Raw genomic sequence first — 13,097 nt, forward strand, 5'->3', positions numbered from 1 at the left:
ATGTATTTCATGAGGCAAAGTTTTGGAAAATTTTTGGGAGGAAGGAGGAAGAAGACTAAATACAATATTTTATTCCTGAGTCAAATAAAAGCTGTGAGGCTCTGGCCCTACATACTTTATTTACATTATTTACATTGCTTTATGCTTAATCTGAAGATTCAAAATGGGACAAGAGATAGATAAAAATTAACTAGGGAGGCTGAGAAAAGCAAATTCTAAAGCTCTTTCATAGCTTCTTACTTTTTCTGCATCTCTGTCTCCTTTATCTAAGACTGTGAGGCAGCAGACAAGAATGGCTAATTGCAAACACTGAGAAAAAGAAAGGACTGGGGCTGGTGAGTGGATAGTGCTGTGTTCCATATGGGTACCAGTTTGGGTTCCAGCTGCCCCACTTCTGACCCTGTGTCTGGGAAAGCAGTGGAATGTGGCTTCTATCACTGGGCTCCTACATATCCATGTGGGAGAGCTGGAGGAAGCTCTTGGTTCCTGGATTCAGATTCACTCAGCTATGGCAGTTGCAGCCACTTGGGGAGTGAGCTAGAAGATGGAAGGGTGATCCCTACTGCACCCCCATCCCGCCCATCCCTTTCTAACTCTGTGTTTCACGCAAATAAGGGTATCTAAAAAAGGAAGGAAGTAGATGGAATGAAGGAAAAAGGAAAGGAAAGGAGAGGAAAGGAGAGGAGAAGAAGGGGAAGAAGCAGCAAAGCAAAGGAAAGGAAAAGAAAGGAAGGAAGGAACAAAGGAAGGAGGGAAGAAAGAAGGAAGCTGCCAGCTTGGAACCTTTTATGTAGCAGTGGTATAGAGATAGCAGGCAGAGGACACCCACCTCAGGGGTGTTCATTGCTCCAAGTTTGAGGAAATCCTTCCAAGGTCCATTGGCTGACAGAGTCTACCTTATAGTCTCCATTTGCTCACATATTTGTCCAGGAGAGCTGTCCATTTTGTTCTGCCTCAATAACTGGTTGTCATGTCCCCCATGAGCATCTGAGCATTGCTATCTACTACATAGACCTCAGCTACCATGGAGACCCAATTCTGCCACATGCACTCCATGGCCAGACCACAGACGCTGTGATTTTCCCTGTGTTTGAGAGTTTTGAGACCAGTGATCCAGTTTGGGGGCATTCCCAAAGAAACCTTACCAGAGGTAGATTCCAAAACTGACTCCTGTGTGTGCCAGTCACTGTGGGGTCTGGCTCAATCTGTCATCCAAATCAGCCTACATACATTATATGTAGTTGCAGAGCTATTTTTTTGGGAGGATGACTCTGGCTGCAGGTTGTAAGATAAGCTGTAAGGAGTAAAGAGTAGAAGGCAAGAAGATGAAGATACTCAACACAGGCAGGCTGGTCATGGCCCCAACGGTAATGGCAGCATTTAACTTCACAGAATGAATACCATGTGACATTCATTAGCATTTCCTGATCATGTGGTTGGATAAAGCAAAGGAAGACTGAGGAAAAAAAGAGAAGGAAAAGAAGAAACCCAGCCCCAAGCCTGGGGTTCTGAGATTATGAGGCCAACATCAGAATCAGGGATTAAAGAAGGAAGCACTGTGGGCCCAAAACACAATGCCATCTGCTTCTGGTGCATTCTAGTAGAGGTGGCAGAGAGTTTGTAATAAATCCAGTACATGGTTGTAAATATGGGGCTGGTGGTATTAAAAGCAGAGAGGTGGAGGTAAACATTGTGTTTAGGAGACTTGAGATATGAGTTGAGGTCAGGAAAACAGATATACTTTGCAGGGCAATGAGATGATGAACAGAGAAAGACAGAGGGAGCCATGGCAGACAACACCCTGAAGAGGACAACCTGTACAAGGCCAAAGAGAAGATTCTAGAATGAGGCCCACTAGTGGCAGTGTTGCACAGGGCTGGAGGACAGGGAGCATGAGAAGCTGCTGGCATTGGTTCATAGGCCTGTGTTCCACATCATTACCTTTTTTGGTGTCCCCAGGACTTGGCAAATTTTGAATATCGTATCAATCTCACTGGCACCAGGAAAGAGCGGTCTGAGGGTGTACACCTCTGCCATGATGCAGCCCACGGCCCAGACGTCAATGGGGGAGCTGTAGTTGGTGGATCTCAGGAGGACTTCTGGGGCCCTGTACCTGGAGGGACAGAGGTTTACCACAAGCTGTTGATTCCATTGGTCAGACACCAAATTAAGCAATAACCAAGTCTCAGAGTTCCTATTTTTCTGCATTGTCTCCAATTTCCTGTGTTATATGGACTTGCAAGGACTTTGAAGCTGTTGTGATCTGTTGAAAAGCAATGGTCTTCTACAGATAGGTGTTGGGTGCAAGGCTTAGGTCACAACTTGGGACATCTGCATCCCTCATTGGAGTGCCTGGGTTGGCATTCCAGCTTGTCTGCTTCCAACCCAGCTTCTACCTAGTATGCACCCTGGAAGGCAGAAGGTAGATGGCTGAACTACTTGGGTCTCTGCCACTCATATGGGAGACTTGAACGTAGTTCTAACTTCCTGGTTTCAGCCTAGCCCAGCCCTAGCTGTTACGGGCACTTGGAGAATGAACCAGTAGATGGAAGAACTCTCTGTCAATCTCTGACTTTCCAAAAAATAAAAAAAGAAAGTAGCATGTCTCTATTTCAATTATTTTTCCTTTTTTTTTTTTAAAGAACTTGGTGTATACTTTTAAAAATTATTTTTATTTATTTGAAAGGTAGAAAAACATCAAAATAAAAAGGGGCTGGATTGTGGCACAGTAAGTTAAGCCACCACTTAACTTATGTGGGGAACATCAGAACCCCACATCAGGGTAGCTGTTTCTTTTCTGGCTGCTTTGCTTCCAACCCAGCACTCTGCTGATGTGTCTGGGAAGTAACAAAGGATAGTTGTCTTCTGCTTCCCATGTGACGGACCCAGATTAAGTTGCATGTTCCTGGCTTTGGTACAGCCCAGCCCTACCACCCTGGGTGGTAAGCCAGCAGACAGGACATTTCTTTCTCTCTATATCATTCTGATTTTCAATTAAATTAAAAAGTACATCTTTAAACAGATGGATGGACACACACACACAGGTTCACTTCCCAGATGCCTGCAATAGCTGGGCCTAGGCCAGATGCAGCCTGGGACTCAATCTGAGTATCTCACAAGAGAGTCAAGGACCCAAGTTTATGAGCCATCAGGTGCTGCCTCACTAGAAGGAAGCCAGAATTGGGAAGAGAGCTGGAACCTGAACCCTGGCACTGCAATATGGAATGCAGCTGTGCCAAATGTCTGCCTCTCCCAGTATTTCCTAATGAATATTTCCCTACAGGAGTCTCATCTAGAGAATCTTTGAGTAATAGAGAGTAGCAGTTAAGTAGAGGGAGACATCACTTCTTGGCCTTTTGGCTAAGATCAAATGTAGTAGAGGGAGAAGGGATAGGGAAGGGCAAGAGATGTAAAATGTGTGTAAAATACTTCCATGTTTTGGAAAATTGTTTAATTCAAATTTCTACGATCTGAATGTTTTAGCCATAGCAATTGGTTGAGTGTGGTCTGTTAATTGTGACAAACATACTAATACGAAATGTCAAGGAGAAATGAGGTGAGGGATATGTCAGAACTGTTTATTACCATCTCATAATTTGTCTTCTGCAAATTGAAAAACTATTCTGAGATAAAATGTTTTTTAAAAAAAAAAACAATAGCAATTAGCAGTCTTTTCAAATGGATTTTTGGAAAAATTTTTTACATAACTCTTTTAGAAAATTGTTCCCTGGAAGACCTATATACATAATCTTCTTTGTAATTTATTATGATTTAAAATTACTTAGGAAACAAGCCTTTTTTCTCCCCTTTTTAAAATCTTTTGTTTAGAACACAAGCTTTGAACCTTATACATTGTTGACATACCTACAAATATATGTTTCAGACTGCTCCATTTTGAGTGAAAAGTTAGCAGTTGTGACTTCGACATAATGCATAATGCTATCTTTTCAGACAAGTACAATTAAACAGTTGGGAGAAAAACAATATTCACCATCTGGTAGATACATAGTCCGTGTATGGAGGTCTCGATCGGATTTCTCGGGCCAGCCCAAAGTCTGCAATTTTCACGAGTTCTGGTCCCATGCAGAGAAGATTCTCGGGCTTTAAGTCCCGGTGGAAGAAGCCTGTGGAGACAGCAGAGAGGGAATGCAAATGCATGCTGCTTTCCGCCTTGCTCTCTGAAGCTGTACTGCTCTTATGCAAACATTCATAGTTTGAAAGTAATCTGGCACGACACCAAGGACTCTGTCTTCCTCCTGCAGGTAAAAGAATATTTTGGACTTCATCTGCTTCCCTTTGCAAAAGCATTCAAATTTTTTTTTTTTTTTTACAATTTTTTTATGAGAAAAAAAAAAACTTCCTTTTAAAATATGAAAACCCAGAGCTGATGTTTTGGCTCAGTAGGTAAAACTGCTGCCAATGACAGTAGAATCCCACATGGCGAGTCCTGGTTGCTCTAGTTCCCAACTAGCTCTCTGCTAATACATCTGGGGAAGCAAGAGAGGACAATCCAAGTTCTTGGGCATCTGTACTCTCATGGGAGACCCAGAAGCAGCTCCAGAAGGCTGACTCTGGCTTGGCTCAGTTTCAACTGTCGCAGGTATCTGGAGAGTGAGCAAACTAGCAGATGGAAGACTCTCTCGGTGTTTTACTATGTTCCTCCCTTTCTCTCTCTCTGCCTGTCTCTCCTTTCACTGTCTTCCAGATAAAATAAATACACAAATAATTAAAATATCTTAAAAATCAATGTTTATACAACTTTGTAAAAAATTATATTTCCAGTAGAAAAATAAGCTTTCTATCCTGCCCAAATCAGTCAGATAGAATCCATAATAAAACCATTTCAAAAGTCAACAGTTTTATATTGAAAACATACAACACAGTAAAATACAATTACTGGTTTAGACACAAAGGGTTTACAAATACGACCTACTCACATTTGAGATTCAGTATGTGCTGTTACACGAGTTTAAATGCTAACCACTTACTGCTTTGCCTAATGAAGAAGTAAAGGGACATTTGCAAGTCACATTGTAAGGGGCAAAGGTACTACAGGTCCTTCTCTCTGAGCTTGAGTACAGCTCCATCATTTTCAAGTATGTTAACCATTTTTCACTAACTACTAGGAAACACTCTGAGGGCATCTGCCACATTTATGCTTCTCCTAAATAAAAATAATAATTTTTGCCCAGTGGCAAAAGCATAGTGGTCTCATAATATATGTTAGTTGGTTGAACCAAAGACTTGAGTAGGGAGCAGGGAGATGCTTCATGGTGACAACCGGATCCTGGCAGGCAGCGTCAACAAACAGCCGACCAAACCTTTAGGGAGGGCCACTAAGAATAGAGAAGAGTGATGACCCTGATGTAGTATGAGGGACAAACCAGGCTCAAAGCTGAAAATCATCATTAGAGATTACAGTCCAGCAAGACTGAATCTATTAGGCAAAGTTATTTCCCAAAGACTGCCTCTGCTCTAGAGGAAAGAAAAGGTGACTGTGGTGAGGTTACATGTGGCAATGCAACAAATAACACTAATTGTTGAAAACAGCAGTGTTTTAATAAAAGGGCTTTCTCCTCCCCTCACTCTGAGGATAACAAGGCTAGTACAAGGTCCATACACAGCCAGTACTATGGCCTAATGATGGATTTGCAGGGGAAGTAGCTGGCCTTTTTGGACAACACTATCCAGTGGCCTCAGAAGAGGATGAAGGTACGGAAGAGATCTGATTCATTCAAGAGGTCACAAATGGGAGCAGAAAGTAGTTCCTACTACAGGACTGCCCCTATTTCCTATAATCCAAGTCACTGACAGGACCAATGACTGACAGAAGCAGGTCAGATAAGAGGCACTGCAAACTGGGTATTTTTATAGCATCTCAGTATATGTATGTATATGTGTGTATAAGTGTATTTTCGTGTATTCTGTGCAAACACACACACAAATATATCCCATTACTTCATTCTTTATCCTGCCACTGTACTGACACACCTACTGGCTTTCCTTAGATCAAATTCTTGAAGCAAGAGTAAGTGAAACTTGGATTATTAGTAGAAACACAACTTGAGGTTGTCAACTCAATGTAGGCAAAGGTGAACTCAGTGTCAGTCAAGAAGAGCCTTTACAAAGAAATGACATGGTTTCTGATACAGACAAATTTAGGTGGCAAATTATCAGCCTAATTAAATAGAGATTACTCACACAACCAGAGTGGGCGAAGCCTGTTCTAAGACTTGGTAGAACTGAGTCACTATGTTTGGACCTAGAAGCCTGGGGCTGTATGTTCCCTTCTTGGATGCGGCTTCAGAATGTGTAAAAACATGAGCAGAGATATTAGAGTCATCTTTTGTCAGTGCTTTAAGGATGACTTCTGTGGCCCCTGAAAATAAATGAATTGTGTGACCATGATTCCTTAAAAGCTCAGGGTATCAGCATACTCCAGCGAAAAGAAAAGTGGCAGATGTCATCTTTTTACAGAACGGAAGACTGAGTCCCAGGAGAGGTGGCAGAGAAGTGTCACAGCTGCTGCGGAGTCAGCCTCTACTCTTCTCTTGATTTACAGAGCTAAATCTTCATCTGTGGGCCTGGGCCTCTTAAACCCAGATCACAGCTGCTGTTTCTTGTGGACTCCCTTTTTCTCTTCCAGCTGGGCTAATGATTATTTTCAAACACAGCATACCCCTCATAATGAGCCATCCGTTTCCCGGGACACACCCCATGGCAACTCTCTCTGCTTCCATCTACAGCACCCACCTCATCCAACTCGCATCTTGGCCTGTTTAGTCCACCCCACTGCACTGATGTGTACCTAGATCCCATCACTAGTCCTGTACTGCAGGCCTTCTCCTTTGCGCAGTCCCAGAGTCACGCTGCTGCAAACACCAACCACCTCTTCCCATCACTGCCAAGTCCCCTCCACAGAGACCCTGGGCACGAATGAAGTGAGGACAGCAAACACTTTCATTCCCCATCTTCTTTCAAAGCAGCTTTCCTTTCTGTCAGTCATACTTCAGGTCCAAAACAACCATGAGGGAAACGGCTGTGATATGAGGCAGGAAGCTAATCAGGTATGATGACCTGGAACTCATGATCACTGCTGTCTCGTTAACTGTCGATTTGATACCTCCACCTTCCCAGTATGCATCTGTCTCACATGCTGAAACCCCACCTCATTTGCATAACCAATTGGGGTATACTTCCTTTCTTATAAAAACAGGTAGAAGGCAGGAATGAGCTCTCTTTCTGCCATGGTCCTGGCTGACAGGTACAACTCTCATTTTTTCTTTCCACCATGGAACACTTTGACCCACATGGCTCTCATGTGCCCACATTCCTACTATCCAGTCTCGAATGAACCTTCCCGACTATAAGGACCATTTTCAGGTCTTCTTTTTTCGCTAGTTTATGGACAATTTTTTGGCTCCCTCAGGTTGGGTCTTCTAAGTGTGGGGTGACCCACACTCACGCATGAATGTACATTTATTTCCTCACTACCAAATAAACTGTTTCTATATGCACACCATGCCAGACCAGTGTTTCCATTTCTGCAAGAATCTGGCTCAGAAACCAATATAATCATTGCCCACATCAGCTAGGCAAAAACAATGATTGTAAACAGATTCTGAAAAATAACTTATGAAAACACATGTAAGTTGACATGTGCAGCTGTCAGTCAGTCATACTATCAAGTATATGCCTTTATACAACAAATTCATGAATAAATCTAAATATTTATCCTTCTATTAACTGCTGAATAATATAGCAATGATTATTGAGTTCTACTTCTTAGAAATTAAAAGCCTAGGGCTCTGATATCACGTATGATTACTTTTCACTTCTATTTTAACAAAACACAACTATGTCCATATGAGAGGAAATGCAACACAGTATTCATATGTAGCTGATTTCAAATCCCAACTCTGCTACTCACTGGCTGGAAATTCACTTCACCTCTCTGTATCACAATTTCTTGCTATACAATGTAGAAATAATAGCATCTACTTGATGTACAAAGCTTTTGAATAATACTTGAGCACAAGTATTAGTACTGCAAAACTGTTTCAGTTGACTACTTTTTCTTTTTAGGATTTATTTTTACTGGAAAGGCACACCTACAGAGAGGAGGAGATACTAGCAGATCGCCCATCTGCTGGTTCACTCCCCAAGTGGCCGCAACAGCTGGAGTTGCGCCAATATGAAGCCAGAAGCCAGGAGCTTCTTCCAGGTCTCCCACATTGGTACAGCATCCCAAGGCTTTAGGCTGTCCTTCACTTCTTTCCCAGGCCACAAACAGGGAGCTGGAATGGAAATAGAGCAGCTAGGACATGAATTGCCACCAGTATGGGATCCCTGTGCATGCAAGGCTGGGACTTCAGCCACTAGACTATAACACTGGGCCCATTAGCTGACCACTCTTAACAACCTGTTAAGTTAGGTAGACATGGCTTGGCTTACTGAAGGTAAGAACGAGGGCTCTATGAGGTGGCGCTGAAGCACTAACATGACACCTCACTGGGTGTATGTTCTGATAACATGTGTATAGTGGCCTCTAACCATGGGCATGCTTCTTCCTCTGAGTTCTCAGTTACAATGGATCCCCTTGTAGCCTGTTCATCTGCAATTATGCAACAACCCAGTTGCATAATTTAACCTTTCTGCTTAAATTATTGGAGTAAGGTGGCAGGACCAAACCATCAAGTTAATTGCAGGGTTCCATATGCCAGTCAAGGAACAGAGTTTTCCCTTTTCACTCTGGCAAAAAAAAAAGTATTGTGCATACTTTATCATTAATAACCCACATTCTATTATGGGTCAACCGGATATGAGCACATGGAGTAAAAACAAGAATCTCTGTAAGAATTTACAGAACACACCTTCCTGCTTTGGAAGTTGTACTTGCACAGAGAGTCCTGAAGTTAAACCCACAAAGTTTTACCAAGATGACTAAGAGGACAGCAAGGCACAAAAGTAAAGGATTGTCTCAAGGTGACACACAGTTAGACAGTGGTGAAACACAGGAGCAGAGAACCACCTTCTGGGGCAAAACACTGTCCTGTTCTTCAAGCCATTCACTGCATTTCTATAACTTGCATGAGCATCTGGGCATTTTTAAGGGCAGGTCAAAGATGAAACTGACAGTCTGCATGAATTTTTTAATTCCTGAGACATACAAGTTTTGACATTGCTTAATCAGCTCCAAGTGGATCTACATTTCCACTCCCTATGGGGAAATTACTCAGTGACATGAAGGATGGCCATAGCAACCACCTGCAGTGCTGTTCTTCCTTCTCAAAGGAGCTGCTCCTCTGGGGACAGAGTGCACCTTGCCACAGGGAGAACAAGCTACTTGAGAAAAGATATTTTACCCCACTACTGGAGAGAAGGAATGATATGAACACACCACTGCATTTAAAGCCAAGTCCATTCCATATTAAGAGTGTAAAAAATTCCACACAATCAATTGTGAAAGCAAAATAATAGTACTCATCCTGTTTACAATTGTGACTTTCTTCATCTCTTAATCTTTTTGAGAACACACAGGATTTTCTGGGAAAGCGAATGGGCATATGAACTGCTCTCCACTCTGTCACTTAACTATAGTGGGATCTCTGGCAGGTTTTAAGCCTCTCTGAACCCTGTTTTCCTCTTTTGAAGGAACAGATACCAACTATTTTACCTCCTAAGAGGCTGAAAAAGCAGTAAGTAAGGAGATGTTGCTAAGCCCAAAGTAAGACCAACTTAACTTCTCAGGAAATGTGTCAACAACAGATCTCTGACAGGGGCAGAGTCCTGGGTTCTAAAAGTGAGAATTTTACCTTTTCCATAAGTTGAGCTTTTCCCTGCATGAATTTTATACATGATCTACACATCTACTCATGCAAGAAAAATCACAGAACAGAATTCCAAAAGACTGTTTGACACAGCAGTACACAGATGTATAGGATGGTAATGTGGTATATCAGGTTAAGCCGCTTCCTGCAATGCAACACCCCATAGGGTGCTGGCTTGTGTTCCCAAAACTCCACTTCCAATTCAGCTCTCTTGTGCCTGGGAAAGCAGATGAAGATGGTCCAAGGGCTTGAGTTCCTACCACCCACATGGGAGACTCAGATAAAGGTACGGATGTCTGGCTTTGGCCTGAGCCAGCCCTGGTCCTTAAGGCCACATGGGGAGTGAATCAGCATAGGGAAGATCTCTCTGTCTCTCCCTTTCTCTTTGTAATTCTGCATTTCAAATAAAGAAACAAATCTTTAATTAAAAAAAATCATTGCCTATAAAATACCTATGTGTGTGCATATGCTCATGCATTTCTAAGTATGTCTTAAGTAAGTATTTCTAAGTTTAGGTCAGGACAGTATGTGTAAAAGTACATATACATATGGGTGTGTGTCCATATAGATGTGTCCACATTCATGCACAGATATGAGGGTGCACATGCCATGTGCGTGTGTTCATCTCATTAGGCAGAAAACTGGAAAATACCTGAAAATTCTTTCTGGCAACAAATCTTTGAGTTTGGAAAAGGTGCAAAAAGGAAAAGAAGATAAAGTTAAAGACTACCATCTTTTAGTCTACTTGGTTTCTAGTACCAAACAAATCACCCTAAAACTGAGACATGATTGTCCCTTCTGCAGACATACAAGTTGACGCATCTCTTTTGAGAATGCCTTGAATTTTTTATTATTTCTCTTACTTGAGCTCTTAAATCCAGCTCTTAAATCTTAAATTCTCACATATCACCCCAGGAGTTTTGTGTTTTGTAACTTCATAACATCCCTTTTGAATTGTGAATGCAAGCGAAATGTCACTGCAATCAGAAGTAATCAGGAAAGTTTTTCTAGAATTGGTTCACAATCTTAGACTGAGAGAGATTCACACAGATACTTGATGCCTGTTTGTGTTTCATTTGGTCTCAAACTGTGAGGGACATCTTAAGGATAAAGAGCAGGTGGACAAGAATCCAGGTGCTTCATGCCACCTGGTACGACATTAAGTCTTTTATCCTAATTGGCAATTCATGCCAAATCAGAACTGGATTTGAACCAATAAATCTCCTTATTAAGTAATGAAACCCACTTGTTGGTGCAACATTTACAATACCAACAACATCCTTAGACTGACAAGGGCTTTCTGCATGTGCAGAGGCAGCCATTTGGCTCTTCTGTCTGTATGTTAAAATGACTCAAGTGTCCCTTTGAAGGGACTTTTGGCTCCACCCAGGGCTTCAAGTACCTGGCAACTCTGTGTTTACAAGAAGCTATCTATCGATCAGTTCCCAGCTCGATCCGCATCCAGTTGGTAACAAAGATTAGCAATGCTCCAGCTAGCTGCTGGAGAATAAATGTAACTTCAAACTTGTGGTTGCTTAAAACCTTCGAAAAGCTCAGCTAAGAAAACAATGGTGAGGAAGCACTGCCTGTGGGCACACGGCCATCTGTTTCTTGGGATACACATCTCTCTCCACACTCATCAGGCCATGCCTACAGTGAACTATACTGGGCCCCAGTAGTGCTATTTTCTCTGACAAGGTTATATAACTGGCCACCTTGAGGGACATGGCAGGGAACTGCCCTGTGTAACCTGGTTCTGTGTTTGGGAAGATGTCATGTTACATCTGCCCCCACTAAAGATCCATGACAAAAACTTCTATTCAATCTCAGTATCTACCTTAGCTCTGTTATTCTTGGGCAACTGACCTGGTTTTGTTTTTTACCTCAAAGAAACCACCTATGATGCTGCATAGTCTGACAAGTGCAAAATCAAATTTATCGCTTCTACTACTAAAACAAAATTTTCTGACAAGCATTTTGAGGATTAATCTTTCCCCCTCACTAACTCCATATCTGGTTTTTGCTATTTTCTTTTTTTCTTTAAGTTTGCTAATTTTTGCCATATTGCATAAATCTTTTCAAACCACATTTAATTTCCTTTGTAGCTGGAATACATTATAGTTACCTCTTAATCCACAGGAGACAGTTCCAAGAGCCCCAGTGGATGCCTGAAACAGATCATACTAAACTCTATATAAGTCATTTTTTCCTATATAAAAATATCTATGATAAAGTTTAATTTATAAATTAGGCCCATTAAAAGATTAACAACAGCAACCAAACAATTACAACAATATGCTGTAACAAAAATTACATTAATGTAGTCTCTCTTTACCTCTTACAATATCTCATGAACCATGGTTGACTGTGGGTAAATGAAACCACAGAGAGCCAAACCATGAATAAGAGGTTACCAGTTGATGGATAAAAAATAATGCAGGAAACTACTCAGGATTCTGACCTTAGATTTATTATTAATATACCAGATAATTGTCAGGAATCAGATCTGTAAATAACAAGTTTAATGTTAAAGGCTAAAGAGCATAAACACACAGGGCATGATGAATAGTGAGGGAAATTCAGAAATCAAGTTACAAAATAACTCCAAAATACAAAATATTCCAAAAACAGCTTCAATCTCTTAATTCTCTAGCCTTTCCCAGGAGTCAGCTTCTGAAAACTTGAAAGCTTCCTACTTGATGAGAACATTTCACTGTTGTGCAAACACACAATCTGCTGATTACCTACCATGCTTGTGAATAAATGCAAGTCCCTGCAGGATCTGATACATGATATTCCTTATAGATGACTCAGGAAACAACTTATTCCTATCAGGGACACAATAAAACAAAGTCATCAGTTTGGGTTGACACATGAAAAGCAATCATTCACTTATATAGGGAAGCTATTTTATAACCACCAAATATGTTACAAAGACAAAAATATTAACATTTTATAGTAAGCAATACAAAATCATTCCCTTCAACATAGCATATAAAAACCTGAAGGTCTCCTTTCTTCATGATATGGACTAAAACTTCAAAAAACTGTTAGTGGGGGAAATGTAAGGTCATCCAGATGAGAGTTTATGAGACACAGAGGATGCTAACATTTTCCCCCAGTTGGGCAAACCACACAGCTTCACTGCAGTTCTTGACACTGAAGATGGTACCTGTTCATTCAAGTTCATCTGACAGCTGCTGTGAATGGTATTCATTCTGCCACCACAAAAATATGCCCAGGAGGCCTCTGTGGGTCACTTATAAA

General features: G+C 41.4%; 1 protein-coding gene across 3 annotated transcripts in view; it reads right to left on the reverse strand.

Annotated features, from left to right (window-relative positions):
* The window catches only part of CILK1 (ciliogenesis associated kinase 1), a 57,528-nt gene that overhangs the window by 14,326 nt on the left and 30,105 nt on the right, over positions 1 to 13,097 (reverse strand). For all 3 annotated transcript variants that reach the window (XM_040983551.1, XM_040983552.1, XM_040983553.1), the window contains 3 exons: positions 12,579 to 12,658; positions 3,992 to 4,124; positions 1,942 to 2,113 (listed from right to left, as the gene is read on the reverse strand). In XM_040983551.1, coding sequence (XP_040839485.1) covers positions 1,942 to 2,113; positions 3,992 to 4,124; positions 12,579 to 12,658 — 385 coding nt within the window. The remainder of the gene's footprint in view (positions 1 to 1,941; positions 2,114 to 3,991; positions 4,125 to 12,578; positions 12,659 to 13,097) is intronic.

Source organism: Ochotona curzoniae, unplaced genomic scaffold, assembly GCF_017591425.1.
Source record: "Ochotona curzoniae isolate NIBS_2020 unplaced genomic scaffold, NIBS_Ocur_1.0 contig_3819, whole genome shotgun sequence".
Taxonomy (NCBI): Eukaryota; Metazoa; Chordata; class Mammalia; order Lagomorpha; family Ochotonidae; genus Ochotona; species Ochotona curzoniae.